General features: G+C 37.8%; 1 protein-coding gene across 8 annotated transcripts in view; it reads left to right on the top strand.

Annotated features, from left to right (window-relative positions):
- DMD (dystrophin) overlaps positions 1-19,505 on the top strand; it is a 2,122,179-nt gene that overhangs the window by 663,054 nt on the left and 1,439,620 nt on the right. For all 8 annotated transcript variants that reach the window (XM_074323910.2, XM_074323908.2, XM_074323912.2 and 5 more), the window contains exon 12: positions 13,906-14,056. In XM_074323910.2, coding sequence (XP_074180011.2) covers positions 13,906-14,056 — 151 coding nt within the window. The remainder of the gene's footprint in view (positions 1-13,905; positions 14,057-19,505) is intronic.

Here is a 19,505-nt window from a genome sequence, read left to right as displayed (position 1 = left end):
CTCCAGCTTGGTCCAAAACTGGCCACCAACGTTCCAGCCCCAGGGTCTCCTGGGAGGGGACCCACTGCAAGCCAGGTTCAGCTGCAGCTTGTGCCCTGTCTGGGGCCACCTGCCATGAGCCACAAAGCAATTTGCAGGTTGCCACTGCCTGTGCTGGACTTGGAAGTGCCTTGAGAGGCCAGGCCAGAAACCGAGACCGAGTGTCACTAGTGCCAAGCTTACGGCTGCTCATGCAGAGGTATGGGACACTCTGAAATCAGATGCTGTTTGTGGGGTTTTGTGAACCTTAGAAAACGTTATTACATTATTTGAGAGATTTTTAAGAAAATCCGCAGCATGAGCTAAGACATGCTTTTTGCATAGAAAAGCCACTGGAAATGGCTTGGGTGGACCTGAAATTTGGGTGGGGTGGGTTCTCAGGGAATCACGAAGATGGTTGAACAAATGGTGTTAACCAGGTTGATAGAGACTCAGATATGGTGGTCACCTGCATCTCTGAAGTTGTTGGGAGTGGGGAGGGCTCAACAAATAAACAATGTCTTCCACCAGCTCCTCTTTCCAGAGGAATGCTGCCCCTCCATCCCTTGCCATGACGCTAGACAATTCAGTTCCTCCCTGTATGTCCTTGGTTCCTTTCAAGCCATTGCTCCAGTGCTGGAGCTCAGATCAAGTGATTCTGACAAGCAAGTCAGGCTGTGCATAGGCCCCTTAAGGGGAGTGCCTGGGGCTCTAGCCTTCCTCGTGTCACTCAGCCACAATGTCTGCTGGTTTTCATAGCCAGAAGTTATGTTGACTTTTCTTCCAGGCATTGGAACCCTGAGCTGGGGAGCCTAGTGTGGGACTGGGACCCCCTCGCTCCTTTGTGAGGGACCTCCACAGCCAAGATTTCCCTCCTGATTTTTAACAGTCACGTGTGGGTGTGGGACCAGCCTGTTCTCCATCTCTGCTTCTCTTATGAGTCTTAAGGTGGCTTCTTCTGTATGTCCTTAATTGTAGGACTTTGGTTCAGCTATACTTCAGGAGAGTCTCAATGATGATTGTCCTGTAGTTTAGTTGTAATTTTGATGGGGTTGTCAGAGGAGGTAAGCACAGCATTTACCTATTCCACCATCTTGACTCCCATTTTCACCTTTTTAACAGTCAAGATGCTTTTTGCTTTGGTAATAGACATCCTTGCCTCATCCATACGGATACTACCTTCAAGTAGGTTGTATCTGGGAAATACTGTTTAGCCCACAAACCATTAAAAATTATCAAACAAAACAAGAAATTTAAAAAATACAGAGGTAACAAAGTGTTATCATTTTGACTTTATGCTAAGTCTACTCTAATTTGCCTAACAGATAAGGTCTCACTTTCTCAAACATCTGTTCATGTGAATGGGGGCAACACACTTCCCCTCTATGATCATCAGTTTCTGATTCATAAAACAGCACAGCTCCATGTGTCTGGCACACCTCTAAAAGACATCGGCTGAGATAGGGTATGAGAACATAGTTTGTCAAAGCAACATTATTATGTTAAGAATGATCATCATTGTAAATAAGATGAGTTAGTTATTTTAACCATACTATATAGTTTTGTTTCATCTATATTTTTCAGTCTTTTTTTTTCCTCCAGCTTGTTCTAATTCTTTTTTTTTTTTTTTTTCCAAAGGATATCTTTGTGGATATTTTTTACGGGGGTAAGGGAACATGACCAGAGTGACTAAAATTACACCTGCAGTTATAATTTTTCAATTGAAACATTTAAAAATATGCTTATAAAGGAATATAAAAAATAAACATGGTGCTTCTGCCTCCTTTTTACTCTATTCTCATTTGATTCTTTCCCTATTATTTTCTTTACTCTCCAATTCTGGTATCTTCATGGATTTGAATTGATGATGAAGTGAAAACTGATATAATAAAGAAGTATGTTAAAATATCTCTAGCCACAGAGTACTTTTGCGCAGACATGCTGCTGTTGGTCAGTTACAAATATTTAACGATGTTAATTGATTGAACTAAATGAATGAACTAAGTGCTCCTAACTGCATAATTAAAATAATTAGAACAAGACTCAGTTGACATGCTCAAGTTTGAAACCTTAAGAAGAATAGGCAAAATAATTTTTGTTTTGTTTCATTTTATGCTGCAAAATACCCTTCGGGTGGTGGGAGGTGAGGGAGAGAAAAGAAAAAGTCAAAACTTCCAACTGTGGAAGTACAAGAAGACTACTGGCATAGGGACAACAGAAGATTTCCTTCTCTATGAATAAACTAATTAATTTGATTGAAAAATGCAACCTGCAGAGAGCAAAAGAGATTTACTGACATTTCTACAAGGACTCATAAAGATAAGCACAGCAAGTTCCATCAACTTCCCTGATAATTGTGGTTAGCAGATGCAAGGGGAAACTAAAACCTTTGTGATAGTAAGGGGAAGAAAATGAAAGCAAGTCCATGAGGAGGCCAACTGAAGTTAAGTTCTGGTTTCCATCATCAGAAGGAGAGATATGAATAGTATCTGGATGAAAATAGATGCCGTAACATGGGAAATAATTGTGAATCACCATCAACACTTCGACTGAAAGAAAAGTATGTCTAATAAATCTGGCTCAGCTTTTTTTTTTTAATGTCTGTTCCAATCTTGAAATAAGATAACATATGTGAGAATGAGTAGAGCAAAGGAGGAGCTGAACAAATGGGTGGGTTTTTTCCCAAGTGTAGTGACTAACATTTCATATGCAAATATAAGAATGACTGGATGAACAAATGAATTACTCTCTTTAGGTAGTTACAGTCTGTCAAATGAATTGGTTGCAATGAACATTTTAACAATCCATTATCTCAAACTTTTACTTTTGATTTTATATTATAGTTTTGTTAATTCATTTTAAAAACTCTTCCAGTAACTTTCACATTAGAATTCCTTATAAATCAAGGTGGTTCAGGGACCCGCAGTAACAACATTACCTGAGAACTTGTTAAAAATGCACAATTTCAGTTCTCACCCTGCTCTACAGAATCAGAATGTGCAATTTAACAAGATCCTAGCTGCTTGCTTAGCACATTAACGTTTGAGAAGCACTGCTAGTTGAAGCAATTCTAAAAAATTGTAAATCCATACTCCTTCTTTGTAGACTTCTACTTTTAATATCTTCTGTTGCTATTTTTCTATCAACTGAGGTGGGCAAAACATTTTAACTGCTTTCTTAGAAGTTTCAAAAAATGGTGCTGGTAATGTTGCATTCAGTCCTCAAATGTTGATATCATCGCCCATGGGTGACTGATGTAACAATATACAATAGAGATGATATGAGAGTATTGACAATTAATTATTGGCCTAATAAGTAGCAGTTATTATCATGCAGTAATTTGGTCAGGTTCAAATGGATATGGCTGGCCATAACAAATTTTTTTTTCTGTAAATGTCCAGTCAATATGTGCATACTCCTTGTTCTGATAATATAAAGTATGTGACTCTTACAGTTTAAGTTATAAACAGATAAGCCAAATCTCTAGAATTCATAGAAATGAGAGAACTAAGTAGCATTTTTGTAACAATGCCTTTTCACAAAGATAAAAAATGATAATTAGAAAATTTAGTTTAATTATTCACTCATCTATCAAACTAACAGTTCTTATCTATTATTTTCCCAGCACTGTTTCAGATACCAGGAAAGTATCAGTGAGCAGACGAATTCCCTGTCTTATTGAGCTTGCATTCTTAGTGGGTGGAGTCAGACAAGAAACTTATATCATATCAGATGGCATTACAGATAAAAAGGAAAAAAGCCAGGGAATTAATTTAGAGAGTGAAACCTGTATGTTACTGTATATATGTGGTTGGTTAGGGAAGGCCTCTCTGATAAGGCAATATTTAAGGAGAACCCTAAATGTAGAGAGGGGACAAGCCATGCAGGTATCTGTGGCAAAGGAAAGCAAATAGAAAGTTCTTGAGGCATGACTGTGCTGGCCATGAGCTGACAAATGCTAAAATGATGACTTTCTGATTCATGATTTGTAAACAATGATTCAAAGTAAATTAAGAGACTGGCTCAACAGGAGCATGTTTAATGGAAGTTGACATTTTTATGATCTTAATTCTAATATTTCTGATTGGGGAAGTGTTTGCATTTTTTTACTATGTCTTCTCATGTTTGATTGATAATTAAGTGATACCAGTTATTCATTCAAGAAATATTTATTGTGTGTATAGTATGTGCCAGGCTCTGTGCCAGCCATTATATAGTGACGTAATTATTGAAGCTGAGAGTGGGCTTCTATTGCCATATAAACGAATGTGATCTCGGAATGTCAACATTCCCCAATCTTACTAGAGATCATTTCAGCAGTCTGCCAATCATTGTATTTGATAGTCGTCCTTGGTTTGCGATGACCTCTGCAAGTTTCTTCATCTACTTTGTAAGTAGTTAATCAGGAAGATTGAATTGAGGATTACCATAATGTATTTGCCACAAAAATCTTTTGCATCCAGCCATGCAGCTTCTTTATTATGTTACTGTTGTGATTTTGAACTCATGCTTTCAAAATGAAAATGAATTTGTTTGCATTTTGAACTTTAATCTTGCTCTGGGTAGTTGAAGAATATCAATAATTAAACTGTTGTTGAGCTATATAGATGGAGGAATAAAATAGATCAGGATTTTGAAAACAATGGCATATATTTGTTTCACAGAATCCTTTTTAAACACAGTAATATTTCTCACATTCCATCGAGTGGGCAAACAAATATTAATATGCAGTTAATTTTGAGGGAGGGTTGAAAATTGTCTTATATTTCCTGTTGTTGGAAGCGGAACTTTGCAGGTGAGTTATTTCTAAAGTATTCATTGTGAGATTGTAGACTGAAAACTGTGGCTTCCAAGACCAGGTTGCAGGGCGTAATACAATGGTGACTATCAGAATTAGTGGGAACTTTTAAAAAATGTACATGAACCTGTCCTCCTTGGTTTCTCCCTGGCCCAAAATGTCAGCATACCGATTGGTAGGAATGGCAGTCCTGTAGAGAGGAGGATGCACACATTTGTTTCTGGGGAAAAAACTCTTTATACTGTTCCATTAGACCTTTATTTTACTTCATTCTCCAGTGGAAACTACTGTACTAGTGTCTAAGAGATATAGACAGAAGACCACTGTCATGCTTGATCTCTCGTCCCGCTCCCCACATAAGAACGCAGGACATGGTGAGGCCAAAAAGGAACAACAGTGGAGCCATAGATAGGGGAGTTCATACCACTATATTCTTGCTGGTGGCTGGTTTAGACACAAAGGCAAATATCTGCCAGTACCCCAATGAGGGGTCTTCCTGCACCCCAGTCTCACTGGAGGCTGGGCGAGACACAGGCAGTAGGATCTACACGATCCACGCTTGCTAACCGCAATCCGCCATCTGTGTCTCTGCCAACCAACCAACCCCACTTGCTAGCTGCAATCCGCACTTCTCCTCTCTCCCAACTAACCAACCAACCAACCCCCTAGCGTAGCCATGGCAGTTGTATCAGTGGTCAATGGCTAACTGGTTATAGCTGATGGTCAACTAGTCACAGCTGATGGCCATCCAATCGCAGTGGATGACCATCTACTACCCGAGTGAGCACCTTTCCACATGAGGGTGAGAGCCTGGAAACTGCTTTCCTGGCTCTGTCCCCACAACCACTGTCTAGTGTCAGGATTTTCAGCTGGGTCTTTTAAGGTGTGATTAGCACTTGGAGGAAAGAGGATGTACTTAACTGAGGCAAGGAGGTACAGGAGGGTAAGAGGGATTAACCACCTGCACAGATACTGACAGTAAACTTTCAGAAATTTTGTGTGGGAACTGGCAATGGCGGTGAAAGTAGTGGTGGTCAGTATGGTAGAGGCGACAGTGATGGTGAAAGTCTTAACCCATTTGGGGGGGGGGGTCATTGTTTTTATTGGGTGAGCTTTGATAAATGTTACGAATCTTAAGAGTTGAAAAATGCTAATGTGCTCCATATGACCCATTCGTTACTGTCATACAACAAAATGCCTTGACATGTGTTTGTACATGCATTATTGAAACTTTTCTTTAAAAAATTCAATATTGCTTTTCTGTTTTAGAGCAGTGTTTGCTTTTTATTTTTGGCCTAGAATTTGTCATGTTTTCTGATTCGTACATTTAATGAAACACTATAAATATTTAAAATACCTGGTCATTCATTTTACCTTGTTACTATATGTTTGAGGGAAACTGGATCTCATTGTGTTTCTATCAGTATTAAAACCATGTATTGTGGTTTCTATCATTAATGTAAAACTCATGCTAACAACTGCCTCAACAGGGACTGTACTTTTTATTTTGGTGAGAAGAGAAAGTAAAATTATCTATTAATGACAATCTATAAAATCCCACTAAATGACAGTCTTTATTCTTTTGTTTTTTTTTCCCATCCTGATAACTACTGCCATGAATGAAATGAAGGATAGCTATAAAAGCCCTCTCTAAAAAATTAATATTAGTGTAGGCTTCAGGGACACACCACCTGATTCCCACTCTCCTGACTCCCTTTGCTTGCCTTTTGACCCAGGTAAACCTTTGTTTCCCCGTCTGTAAATTGGGCTAATATCAATTCCTGCATCATTAGTATTAACTATAGTAATACCTTTCCTGTTGGGCACATGATAAATATAATTGGTTATTCATAAATAAAATTATATTTCAAAGTCACAGATTGTACAAAATGTTGTTCAATAGATAACAAAACTTATATAGTATAATTAATTTATAAATAATTGGGTAAAAACATTTTGATATGTCATAAACCTGCCTCCATGTTACCTCCATGCCTCTATTTAATTTTAATCCTGATATAGTATGCTGCCTGGGCACAGCTACCCAAACATTTGCCACTTGGGAGCACTGAAGGGCTAAAGTAAAATTAGCGTCAGTCTTGAAAACCACCACAATTGTTTTCAACCCTGAATGTTTATTGGAATCACCTGGCTGGAGAAAAATTCACCTTTCTGTGATATTTGAATAAAACAAGACTTAAATATCACCTTTATTACTCACTTTATTAATAGACTAAATGAAACAAAAACCCATACAAGGGAGTTTAAATAACTACATATGTAAGCATTTGTGAGCATTCTGGGGGAATCTAGTTCCATGTACACAATTCCTGAGCTAAAATCCAAGCTATATAATCTATTCATTAAAACCATTTTTCTAAGATTTTCAAGCCAACAGTTTGAATAAGTAAATTATGGTTTCCATCATTGTACAATAATTTTAATTACTAAGTGCCATATTTTTGAAAGTAAAAAATTCATTTAAAATTCAATTTCTCTAATTCATACTAGTAGCCCTCCCTTAAATCAAATATATAGGTTTTATTGACAGCTTAAATCATGGAACTATATTGTGCATGTATAACATGTTAATTGAATATCACTGGTGATTCTTTTCTAATCTAGAAATTCATAGTACTATTTTACCTCATTTCATTAGTTGTATTTCTTATTTGAGAATTGCATATAAGCAAATAATGACGAAGTCTAGGAAATTGGGCCTGAGAACCTATTTTCCTAAAGAGCTTACCCTTCGTGGTAATTTTGAATTTAATACCCTAGGATTTACAAAGTCAATACTTTTACATTTTTATTAGCATAGTACCTAGCATATAATTATGTTTTGTAACATATTTTATAGTTTTATAATGTATTACCATAAAGCCTGAGAAACTCTATGAAGACTATCAAATGTAGGCTGGAATTAATGAAAACGTGCAATTTTTGCATTCATAAATTCATGTCTAGAAAAAACTTTTTAAAATGCTGTTTATATTTATTTGTAGATTTGTTAACTCAGAACATTACTGGCATTTGGGTTCTTGAGTTTCCCAAGGTAGAAACTGAGAGGAAATCCCAGAAAATTTCCAGACAAATTTTATTAAGCTTATACTCACAAGGGAGGAAGCACAGACGATAGGAAGCTCCTCTGAAGTAATTCCGGGTTGGCACTGCTTGGCTGTTTTTGTACGCAGGGGACAAAGTGGGCTTGTGCGAAAAGGCAGGCATTTTGAAAGTAGAGAGCTTTTTGAAAGAGGTGGGCTTTCTTTACCAGCTATGTTGCCTGGTAACTATGCACCTGTGCTGTAGGGGCAAGGTGGCAGACTGCTCATTATCGCCACCCAGGAAGGTTGTATAGTGGTCAAATCTTGATGAACTGCACATGTGGAACAGTGGTTTCCACATCTGTATGGAAGTAAATGGTTAGAAGGGAGATAGTAATTAGCTACTTCTGTGTTTTTGTAAAGGGAGTGATGGGGTGGGGGCATTCTTGTGGTCAGCTTATCTAGGCTTCTTCTTGGCCATCTGGCATTCTCTTGGCCCAAGTCACTATGCTGTTTCCAGGTATCATTTCTTATAAATATTGAATGACATAATGAAATGGTGTAGGTAAGCACTTGCTATTGTCAATCCAATTTCCGTTGGTTTAGAGCTGTGCTGTCCATTATGGCAACTGCAGGTATTTAATTGTAAATTTAAATTATTATAATGAAATATAGGTAAAAATTCAGTTTCCCAGTCATACTAGCCATATGTCGTGTGTGTGTGCATGCGCATGCATGCGCACACCTGTGTACACACACATATATAGTTGATCCTTGAACAACATGGATTTGGACTGTGCAGGTCCACTTATATGCAGGTAGGTTTCAATAAATATGCAGTAGACCCTCCATGTCTCTGGGTTTTGCATCTGTGGGTTCAACCAACTGCAGATCAAAAACAGTATTTTTCATCGTGGTTGGGAATCTGTGCATGCAGAGGGCTGACTGTGGGTAGTGTTCCATGCCATTTTATATAAGGGGCTTGAACCATCAGCAGATTTTGGTATCCATGGGGGTCCTGGAACCAATCCCCTGTAGATACCAAGGAACAACCGCCGTTAACTTTTTGGGGAGTCAAAACTTATATACGGAGTTTTGACTGTGCAGGGGATTGGCCCCTTAATCCCCACATAGTTCAAGGGTCAACTGTATATAGTGTGTGTATGATTTTAATGTATATATGAAATCATATAGTTTAGGATGAGGCCAAGTAACAAAAACAATTATTTTCAGGAAAGGTATTAAGCACATAATGATAAAGAAGGGTGCAGATATGGAAGAAATTGTGAAGGTGGAGCATGATTGACTTGTGTTTGAGAAACCCCAAATAATTACATATGGTCCTCATTATCACCTTATGAAGTAGATAATACTATTGTTATTTTATTTCTGAGGACACTGGAACTTGGCAAGGTTAAAATATTGCCCAAGGTGTCTCAGTGTTATGTTAAGCCAGCATAGAAATGCTAAGCTATCTGTGATCCAAGTCTGGGCTCTTAACCTTGAATTATGTTCTTTATGGGTAAAATGTTTTAGGTTGTGTCATATGAAGTTGCTGATATTTGAGTTTTTTTATTCCACAAAAATGACAATTTCATATTGTTCAAGTTAAAACACTATTAAAATGAGAAAGAAATTCCATATTTCCAAGTAACATTCTGAAGATGCAAATAAATTAGGGAAATTTGTCAAATTCATAAAATAAAAGTCTACCACCCATTGGCAAGAAAAGAGTTTACATTTTTCTTAGTTTCATTTTATGATTTTCAAGTAGTCATTTAGAAAGGAACATAAAAGCAAAAGGCGGATGGAGCATAAATATACGACTAGCAATAGAGAGAGGAGGTAGTGGAACTGGAACAAAATAGTGCAGGACTGGAGATGGTCCTGAAAAAACCTCGAGGCAGAAGCATGTGTGGATATGATAGTAGGAACCTCTGCATCCAACTTCTAGTTCTAAAATCATCTGAGGACAGAGGGAGGCTAGGAAAACTGATAAACTGAAAGAAGCTGGGACTTTGATGGTACAATGGAGTCACAAACTTAATGGTCTCTAGAATCACCCACCCGTGGATTTATTGTAATGTAAGATAACGGGCATCCTTATGGTTTTCATCAGTGCTTTTCAAACTTGAATGTGCATGCAGGTCACCTGGGGAGTATGTACTATTGTGGATTGTAAGTCAGTAGGACTGGGAAGGGGCCTGAGAGTCTTCATTTTTAACAGGTGCGTGTGTGGGGTGGGGGATGCTGGTGCTGTTGGTCCATGGATCACACTTGAAGAAGCAATGGTATGAACCACTTTGAGTTGGGTTATTTGTCAGTTGCAGTGAAAGGCAACCTAAGGAATACCGTGTTTCAAATAATTTTATAGGACATGTGTCTCTCATCCCAGACCCCACGACGATAACATATCTTCATGAACATGAAGGAGATCAATGTGGACATAGGATTTGCTTCACAGAGACTGTCAGAATATGCGAGGGCATTTATTTTCTAAATAAATGCTAAATCTTCTTAGATAGTCTCTAGAGAGGTCAAGTCTAAAGTTTGCAGGTGGTGTCTCATGCTTTTTAAGTATTGGCAACAATTTCAATTTATTTTCAATTAGTATGAGAACAAATCAGACATATATTTAGCTTTTAGGAAGTTTCCTATTTTCCAATATCTCGTCAAGACCTATGGTAAGGAAAAGAAATATTTACACAGTTAAAACACATTTTTTCAGAACCCTTTCCACAAAGGGATGGATAATATATATTCCATGCTGATTGGTGTCGTCCTACTACCACACTTGTATGTTTCTGTTTTCAAACTTATTTTGAGGTTCAGTTCACGCTTCAAACATATGAAATCCCTAACTTTTGGAGCCTCAAATCCGAACCCATTCTTAGGGAATTGATGCTCACACTTCTCTCTGTAAATGGAGGTGAAGTTGGGATGAGAATGTAATGGTCTCATGTCAGAATAGCTCCTAATATCTCCTGAGCATTGGCACTTGCGCTTCTATTAATGTTAATAATATATTGGTCACAAAATTTGGATGAGTTAAATTATCTAAGAGCAGTGACTCTCAAATATAAGTGTGCATCAAAATCACCCAGAAGTCTTTTTAAAACAGATCCCTAGGCCCCACCCTCAGAGTTTCTGATTCAGTAAATTTGGGCCAGAGCCCGAGAATTTGCATTTCTAACATGTTCCCAGGAAATGATGCTATTGGTTTGGGGAACCCTTTGAGAACCACTGGTCTAGAGAGGAAAAGCAGGGATCTATTTGGCTCATAAACCTTGATGCGACTGTGCCAGTCATTAAAATATTAAACCACACAGGTTACACACAGAGTGTCCCCGTGTACTGACTGCCACCCAGCCATGCTGGCCCCTCCTCCATGGTCTTCCAACTGGACATTCCTACATTTCATCTATAAAAGATGCAGTACCTGATGAAGCAGTTATGGGTACATCCGTTCTTATTGGTTAGTCCCTGGCTTCAGGTTTATAAGATGAAATCATTTGTGTACTTATATATAATTACATAAATGATTACTTGAGGTTCAGGCTTCAGATTTTCAGGCAGAGCTCAAGAAATCTTCCAGGACCCAGAGATTATTGTAGGGTATGACATTTCTCAACTCACCCACACCATATGCTGTCATGTCTCAGGGCATTTGCACAGGTGGTTCCTTCTGTCTAGAAAGTGTTTACCCCTTTCTCTTCACTATTGTATCTTCCTTAAAGCTTTCGAGTTCTTCAAACATCAGTACTTCAAAAGAGCCTTTCCTCACCTCGCAGACTCAATTCAGTTACTCTCATTCAGAGTATGATCACAGTTATAATTAACTGGTGACCCAGTGACTGACCTATCTGTTATCTGGCTCCCATTCCCAGAATGTAAGCTCTGTGACAGTAGGAGCTATATGGGTTTTTCTCACCTTTTCATCCATAATATCTAACTACTTGACAATTGTGCATTTAACAAGCGTATGATTCAGTTTTCCAAGTGTCAACTCTCAGGCTGTGTGTTCGATAATGGCAGCATTCCCGATGACCCCACGTCAAGTTGGAGCCTCTTTCTGTGTACCCTCTGAAATGTAATTATAAATCTAATTGTAGTGATTTTTTGGTAATAATTGTAATTGTTGATGTGTCCATTTCTCTAAAAGTCTCTAAGCTATTTGAAAATGATGATAAGTATTTTCTTTTGTCCATGTCTAACAAATGGTTTCCAGTGTAGATATGGAACTCAGTGAGCATTTGTTGAATGAAATATCTATCCAAAAGTAAAAAAAAAAAAAAAAAGAAAAAAAAGTAAATAATATTTTTAAATGAAATACATTATTTACTAACAAATAAGTGTTAGACTGCAAAGATTTCTTCAAGTGTAAGTAATAATGTGGGTTTTTTTCCCTTCAATTTTTGAAACATAAGATTTTTAGCTTAATGTAATGACAAACCAGGCAGGAAAAACAACAAATACAAGGAATAATACTGCAGCCAGTTCTCATGCAATCTTAGGTCAGTTCTCAGGGGATAGACTGAACCAATAAAGTGAAAGATTTATATACCTTGCAATGCTGGGATGGTATTCATTGTCTAAAAGGCTTAAAATAGCAGCTTTCAGTTTTTGCTTCCACTTAAACACTTCATCTATGTTGCTTGACATAAAAAGAAGATGTCTACATTTTCCTTTTGATAAATGACCGCTCATTCTCATAGACTTCTGACTGCAGTGCACCTCAGGGGACATGTGGCTCTGAAATGTGAAAGGTCAATAATGGTATAATCTAAATATTTTAAACACTCAGTTTTGTGTGTATTTTGTGTGTTTAAACATGCTGACTAATGGAAATTTCTGGTAAAGATTTTGTAAATCAGAGTAGTAAATACCTAATACAAATGATGTCCTCCTTATCAGTATTATAAGATCAGTGTACTGTGGTTTCCCAAAATGCTTTAAATATGCCTTTATAAAGAGTATTTATCTCAAAATAGGTACTAACACTTCTCATTTGAGTCTCGAATTTTTGTTGAATGAATGGATGAAAAGCCTCAATTTTAATTTTCATTCTCACCATGAATTTGTATGATTAATAGGCAGGGTATTATCCCATGTCCCTGATGCTGGAGTTCTAATTGAGCAGATTTAAGAACTTGGTTCTCAGGCATATAGCCAGGCTGTGAACCCAAGTCTTTGGGCTTTAAATCCATTACCCAGCCCACTATTGTGTACATCTTTGAAAAAACATTCTTTCATTTATGTATTTCTACATAGCAAATGATTCCAACACTTAGTTGCTGAACACATAATTTATAATTATGTCATGATTCCGTCGATCAGGAATATGGGCAGGGTTCACATAGGTTGTTCTGCAGTTGTCACATGGCTGGGGGCATTGGGCTGCACTCAGTCGGAAGCTCAACTTCTAAGATAGTGTTTCATCCTCCAGAGTCACTCTCAGCATGGTCTCTAATCATTCAGTAGTCTAGCCTGGCCTTCCTTATAGCCTGGCCGCTGGGTTCCAAGAGAGAATAAATGCTGCCTGCTCTCTTACAGCCCACATTTGCACTGGGTGCAGTATTGCTGCCGCCATGTTCTATTGGCCAAAGCAAATGGCGAGCCAGTTCATATTTGTGAGGATGGGGAATCAACTTCATCTCTTGATGGGAAGAGTGACAAAGAATTTGTGGCCATCTTTAATCACCACACATATTAAAACAATGGAAATATAAACAAATGATTGTCAAGATACACTACTAGCTCAATTACCAGAAATGGCTCGCACTTTACTTAACATGTTCATATTTGGTTATCTATGGGAAACTTTCTAAAAATTGGGATGTGTGAACTCTAATAAGTCAGAGAAAGAATAACGTCAGATGGTTGGTCCTGGGCTCTATTACCTTCCGTCTCAATGTCTAACAGATGCCAAACAATGTGAACATGCCATAAATTACAAATGTCAACACTTTTACCTAGTTATAGATTTAACAATAGTAAATAAGTTGCTTTGATAGAGGTAATAATAGACATCTTTCAACTTTTCAGCTTGCATAAAGTTTTAATGGATCTCCAGAATCAGCAACTGAAAGAGTTAAATGATTGGCTGACAGAAACAGAAGAGAGAACAAGGAAAATGGAGAAAGAGCCTCTCGGACCTGATCTTGAGGACCTAAAACGCCAAGTACAACAACATAAGGTTAGCATATGTTATGCTATTTGCTTTCTACTGGAAAGTTCTCTGTGTATATGTGTGTCACATATGCACATACAAACACAGATCATGGTTTACAGGTAGGAAAGAATTAAAGTTTTCAATTAAAAAGAGTTTCAAAATCGTTTTTGCCTAGTGATTTTTGAAATATTTATTTTTGGATACACAACATAACTAGGCTTTTCATATTTGAGAAGAAAATTCAAATATATTCCTGGAAGAGAACAATGTGGGTTTGTGATTTTGAAAGTTTTGATTTCCTGGAAGAGAGTCTCTGCAGGGATAACCTGTGACACAAATTTAAGTAATATGACAAGATTAAAAAAAAATGTTTTACCTTCAATTCATAACGTCTTAGAGTAGGCCAAGTTTGATGGAAAATGAACATTTGTAATACCACTTAGCTATAAAACACAGCATCTGTTAATTTTTTGTATTAGTTTCAGGTGTACCAAATGACATAGTGATTAGACATTTACGTACGTCACAAAGTGATAACCACAACAGGTCTACTACCTGTCTGATACCATACATAGTTACTACAATACCGTTGACTATATTCCGTTTACTGTACTTTACATTTTGTGGATATATATATTAAATTATAGTTGACATTCAGTGTGATGTTAGTGTCAGGTCTACAGCCTAGTGGTTAGGCAATTATATAATTTATGAAGTGATCCCCTGATAAGTCTAGTACTGATCTGACACTGTACATATAATATTTTACAATACTTTACAATATTATTGACTATATTTCCCATACTGTAGAATTTTAATATTTCCATCTTTCTTCAGTTTATTTGTATATTTACAATTATGCTCCCTGGTTGCCAGAAATAATTTATTGTTTTTTTGTTTAGGATTTCTATAATAATATTTCTGATCTGGAATTTTGAGGGTACTTCATTCCAATAACTGTTATAAAACTAGCTCTGGGACTTGTCTAGTCCATCAGAAGACACACACACACACACACACACACACACACACACACACACACAGAAGAACCTTTCTGATTGGACAACAATTAGGTTGCCAGGTTTAGCAAATAAGAATATAAAAAGTGTAGTTAAATTTGAATTTCAGATAAAAAATTATTTTTATAGTGTAAGTATGTCCCAAATTACTTATTATTTATCTGAAATTCAAAGTTTACTGGGCATCTTGCATTTTATGACAACTCTATTTCGGATCTGTGGTTCTTGGATTTATGGTTTTGAAAGGAAATATCTGCTCTCTGAACTCATACTTCCTAAATCTGCATCCCACCCAACTTTATTCTCTCATTTTATAACATTTTGTCAGAGCTTCACAGTTCTGTGTGGATGAAATACCTTTCTAAGTCCCGAGTTCTTTTCGTATTTGATGAGCTTTAGGTTTCATTGACAAATGAGACTGGCCCTTGCTATTACTGCCTTCAGAGCTGTCCCTTGGCCACAGAAGTTTAAGATCAAGTGGTTTTAAGAAGAGCTATAGCTATGGTAATCTCCCTCCACAACTCCACCAGGAAAAAAAAAAAAAAGCATCAACTGTATTTTAATTTTCATTAAAAATGTTGACCAGGTGAGGTTAACTTGTCACATAGATTTTAATTGAACATCTGATAAAGAGGTTAGATCCAGTGCTAGATCATGATCTTGACCATTTTTCCTGAGGATCATGCATTCCTCAGGTAGACTCTGTGCCTGCCCTCTTCCCTTTGGCCTACACTGGCAGTTGCGTGCAGACAATTTCTGTATACAGCAGTGGCTTCTCTCTTCTGAGGGCATTTGCTGGATGTGAGAGAGTCTCAGGCAGTTTAAGTGTGGGCAGGAAGTGGAGCTAGTGTTGCCAGAGCTGCTATTAACAACAAGGAAGGGGAGATGATGAATCAGTCACCCCAGAATCCTTGCCAAAGCGTCTATCAATTCCCACAGTTTCAGGTTTCCCAACAGGACTGGGCCCCAGATGTCCATGGAATAACCTGTCTCATGTTCCCACCCTCTCATAACGCCTCCTGAGATCACTTTCCAAATAAACTTTTTGTACCTAAACCTATGCCTCAGGGTCTGTTTGGGGAGGAACCCAACCTATGACAACATTCTTGCCCTGGAAGCCAGAGTACTGTCCTAGCTTTACCAATAACTAAATGTGTGATTTTCAGAAATAACTTAATCTCTCAGCATCTCCATATCCTCACTTTGGAAATGAAAATGTGAGTCAGTTAGTTTCTAGTGTTCCTTCCTGTCATGGTTTTAATGTTTCCATGAGTTTGGGGCTGTGAGGCATTTCCGGAAAGGGCAAGACTAAGGCCAGTGACATTGAACATCAGAGGGAAGGATGTTGGCACCACATGCTTGGAGACTAAGGGGGAAGCTAGGATGAAGGACTTCAAAAGAGACATGGCAGAAAAATGGTAGGGGAGCTGTAAGGGTGAATGACTTAGGGCAACTACGAGGAAAGGTCTCAGCTTTATACTCTGAACAGACATTTTATTAAAGTCAGACAGGCCACCCAGGATCTTCAAGTCTGACAATTACCTGAAATGATTTCCACATTCCTCTGGAAGACAAAGAGTGAATGGAGTGGAAAATATTTGACTAAGATTGTCATAACATTTGAATAGATTGTCTGTGACTTGAAAAATAATGCCATTTCTGATGAGTATGAAATTGCTTTGAAGAGAATCATTTGAAACAAAAAGAAAGCAACAGGATGACATGCAAGTCGATTGTGTAATCTTTTACCTCCAGGACTTAGAAGTGCATAAAAGGAAACAGAAGGAATTGGTTTGCTGGCTCAGAGAGTGAGGCCAACTTCCACTGTTAACTGTTTGAACCCACTTCAGGAGCGATTATTTTTAAGAAAATTAAGACAAGGGAAAAAAACACATAGCCAAGAGAAAGCCTGACAAGTGATAGTACTCTTTTTGTTACTTGAATTAATTATGGTGAGGAAAAAAAAGATTTAACAATATCAAACAATTTATAGAAGAGTTGAATTTATTTAAATGTGAAACCTACATATTTTTTGTTTTGTTTGATCGTTTATTTTATTCTTTAAATTTCACATGTAAGTGAGATCATATGGTATTTGTCTTTCTCTGTCTGACTTATTTCACTTAACATAATGTTCTCTAGGTCCATCCATGTTGTTGCAAATGGTAAGATTTCATTCTTTTTTATGGCCGAGTACTATTCCATGATATATATGTACCACTTCATTTTTATCCAGTCATCTATTGATGGGCACTTAGGTTGCTGCCATAGTGTGGCTATTAAAATAATGATGTAATGAACATAGGGGTACATGGTATCTTTTCGAATTAGTGTTTTGGATTTCTATGGATAAACACCCAGAAGTGGACTTGTTGGGTAAAACAGTAGTTCAATTTTTAATTTTTTGAGGAGCCTCCATACTGATTTCCATACCAGCTGCACCAATTTGCAATCCTGCCAACAGTGCATGAGGGTTCCCTTTTCTCCACATCCTCACCAGCACTTGTTAATTTATTGCTGGCCATCCTGACAGGTGTGAGGTGATACCTCATTGTGGTTTCAATTTGCATTTCTATGATGATTGGTGATGTTGAGCATCTTTTCATATGTCTATTGGCCATCTGGATGTCCTCTTCGGAGAAATGTCTATTCAGATCATCTGTCTATTTATTAATTGGGTTATTTTTTGTTTGTTCGTTTTTTTTTGTTGTTGTTTTTTACCATAGACAGCTTAACATAGACTACATTTTATGTTACAGTGCCACCATTTGATCATTTTTCAGTGAACTCTCAATTGCTGAGGATGCCAAAGCAGTCACTCAGAGATTGCAGCACAGTCTAGTGCTTACTTAGCATGTTCAGCATAAAAAGTGTCGGAGCAGCTGATGTTACAGTGACTACTGAGGCCTTGGCCTGGTGGTGTTATATCTCTAAACCTGGGTATTTTCAGCAATGAAATGTGACTCTGGATTTAGTGTTTTCTTAAGAAAACAACACCAAAAAAACCCTTTAGGGTTGCTAAATGTGAGTATAATTAGAACGCATTGCATGTTAATAGCACACATATCCACCTATTAAATATTGATGTAAATACCATTGTTTTATTTTTTGAAAGATTTTTATTAAAATATAGCTAACATACAATATTATACAGAGAATGCCAAAAAATGCATGCACATTTTAAGAAAGGAAAAAATTGTATTAAAATTGTAGTAATATATACCGATAACAAAAGATGATTACAAGTCATGTGTGTACATTTTTTTGGCACCCTCGGTATTAGTGTCTGGTGTGCACCATAGTTATTCAACATTTATATACCCAAAGAAGTGATCACATGGTAAGTCCAGCAACCATCTGACACTGTAGTATGCTATCACAATATTACTGATTATATTCTCCATACTGTACGTTACATCCCCATGACTTGTTTTATACTTGGGAATTTGTACTTCTTATTACCCTTTATCTTTCCCCCTTTTAAAATTTTCAATTACAGTTAACATTCAGTATTATTTTGTATTAATTTAAGGTGTACAGCATAGTGCTTAGACATTTCTATAATTTACAAAGTGACCTCCTGGCTAGTCTAGTACTCACGTGGCATTATATATAGTTATTACCATATTATTGACTATATTCCTCATGCTTTACTTTACAGCCCCATAACTGTTTTGTAATGACCAATTTGTACTTTTTTTTTTTTTTTGAAGATTTTATTGGGGAAGGGGAACAGGACTTTATTGGGGAACAGTGTGTACTCCCAGGACTTTTTTCCAAGTCAAGCTGTTGTCCTTTCAATCTTAGTTGTGGAGGATGCCATTCAGCTTCAAGTTGTTGTCCTTTCAGTCTTAGTTGTGGAGGGCGCAGCTCAGCTCCAGGTCCAGTTGTCAGTTGCTAGTTTCAGGGGGTGCAGCCCACCATCCCTTGCGGGAGTCGAAACCGGCAACCTTGTGGTTGAGAGGACGTGCTCCAACCAACTGAGCCATCAGGAAGCTCAGCGGCAGCTCAGCTCAAGGTGCCGTGTTCAAACTTAGTTGCTGGGGGCGCTGCCCACCATCCCTTACGGGAGTCAAGGAATTGAACTGGCAACCTTGTGCTTGAGAGCCCACTGGCCCATGTGGGAATCGAACCGGCAGCCTTTGGAGTTAGGAGCATCGAGCTCTAACCGCCTGAGCCACCGGGGTGGCCCTCCAATTTGTACTTCTTAATCCCTTCACCTTTTTCACCCTGTCCCCCAACCCCCTCCCATCTATCAGCCAGGTAAATCTAGTTCCCATCTGACACCGTACATAATTATTCCAGTATTATTGACTATATTACTCATGCTATACCCTACATCCCCATGACTACTTTGTAACAACCAATTTGTACTTCTTAATTCCTTCCCCTTTTTTTACCTGGCCCCCAGACCCCTTCCCATCTGGCAACCATCAAAATGTTCTTTGTATCTA

Source organism: Rhinolophus sinicus, chromosome 18 (assembly GCF_057876585.1).
Source record: "Rhinolophus sinicus isolate RSI-liver-muscle chromosome 18, RSI-T2T, whole genome shotgun sequence".
In the NCBI taxonomy this organism is placed as follows: domain Eukaryota; kingdom Metazoa; phylum Chordata; class Mammalia; order Chiroptera; family Rhinolophidae; genus Rhinolophus; species Rhinolophus sinicus.
The sequence above is the reverse complement of the archived record's forward strand: the minus strand, read 5'-3'. Positions and strand labels throughout refer to the sequence as shown.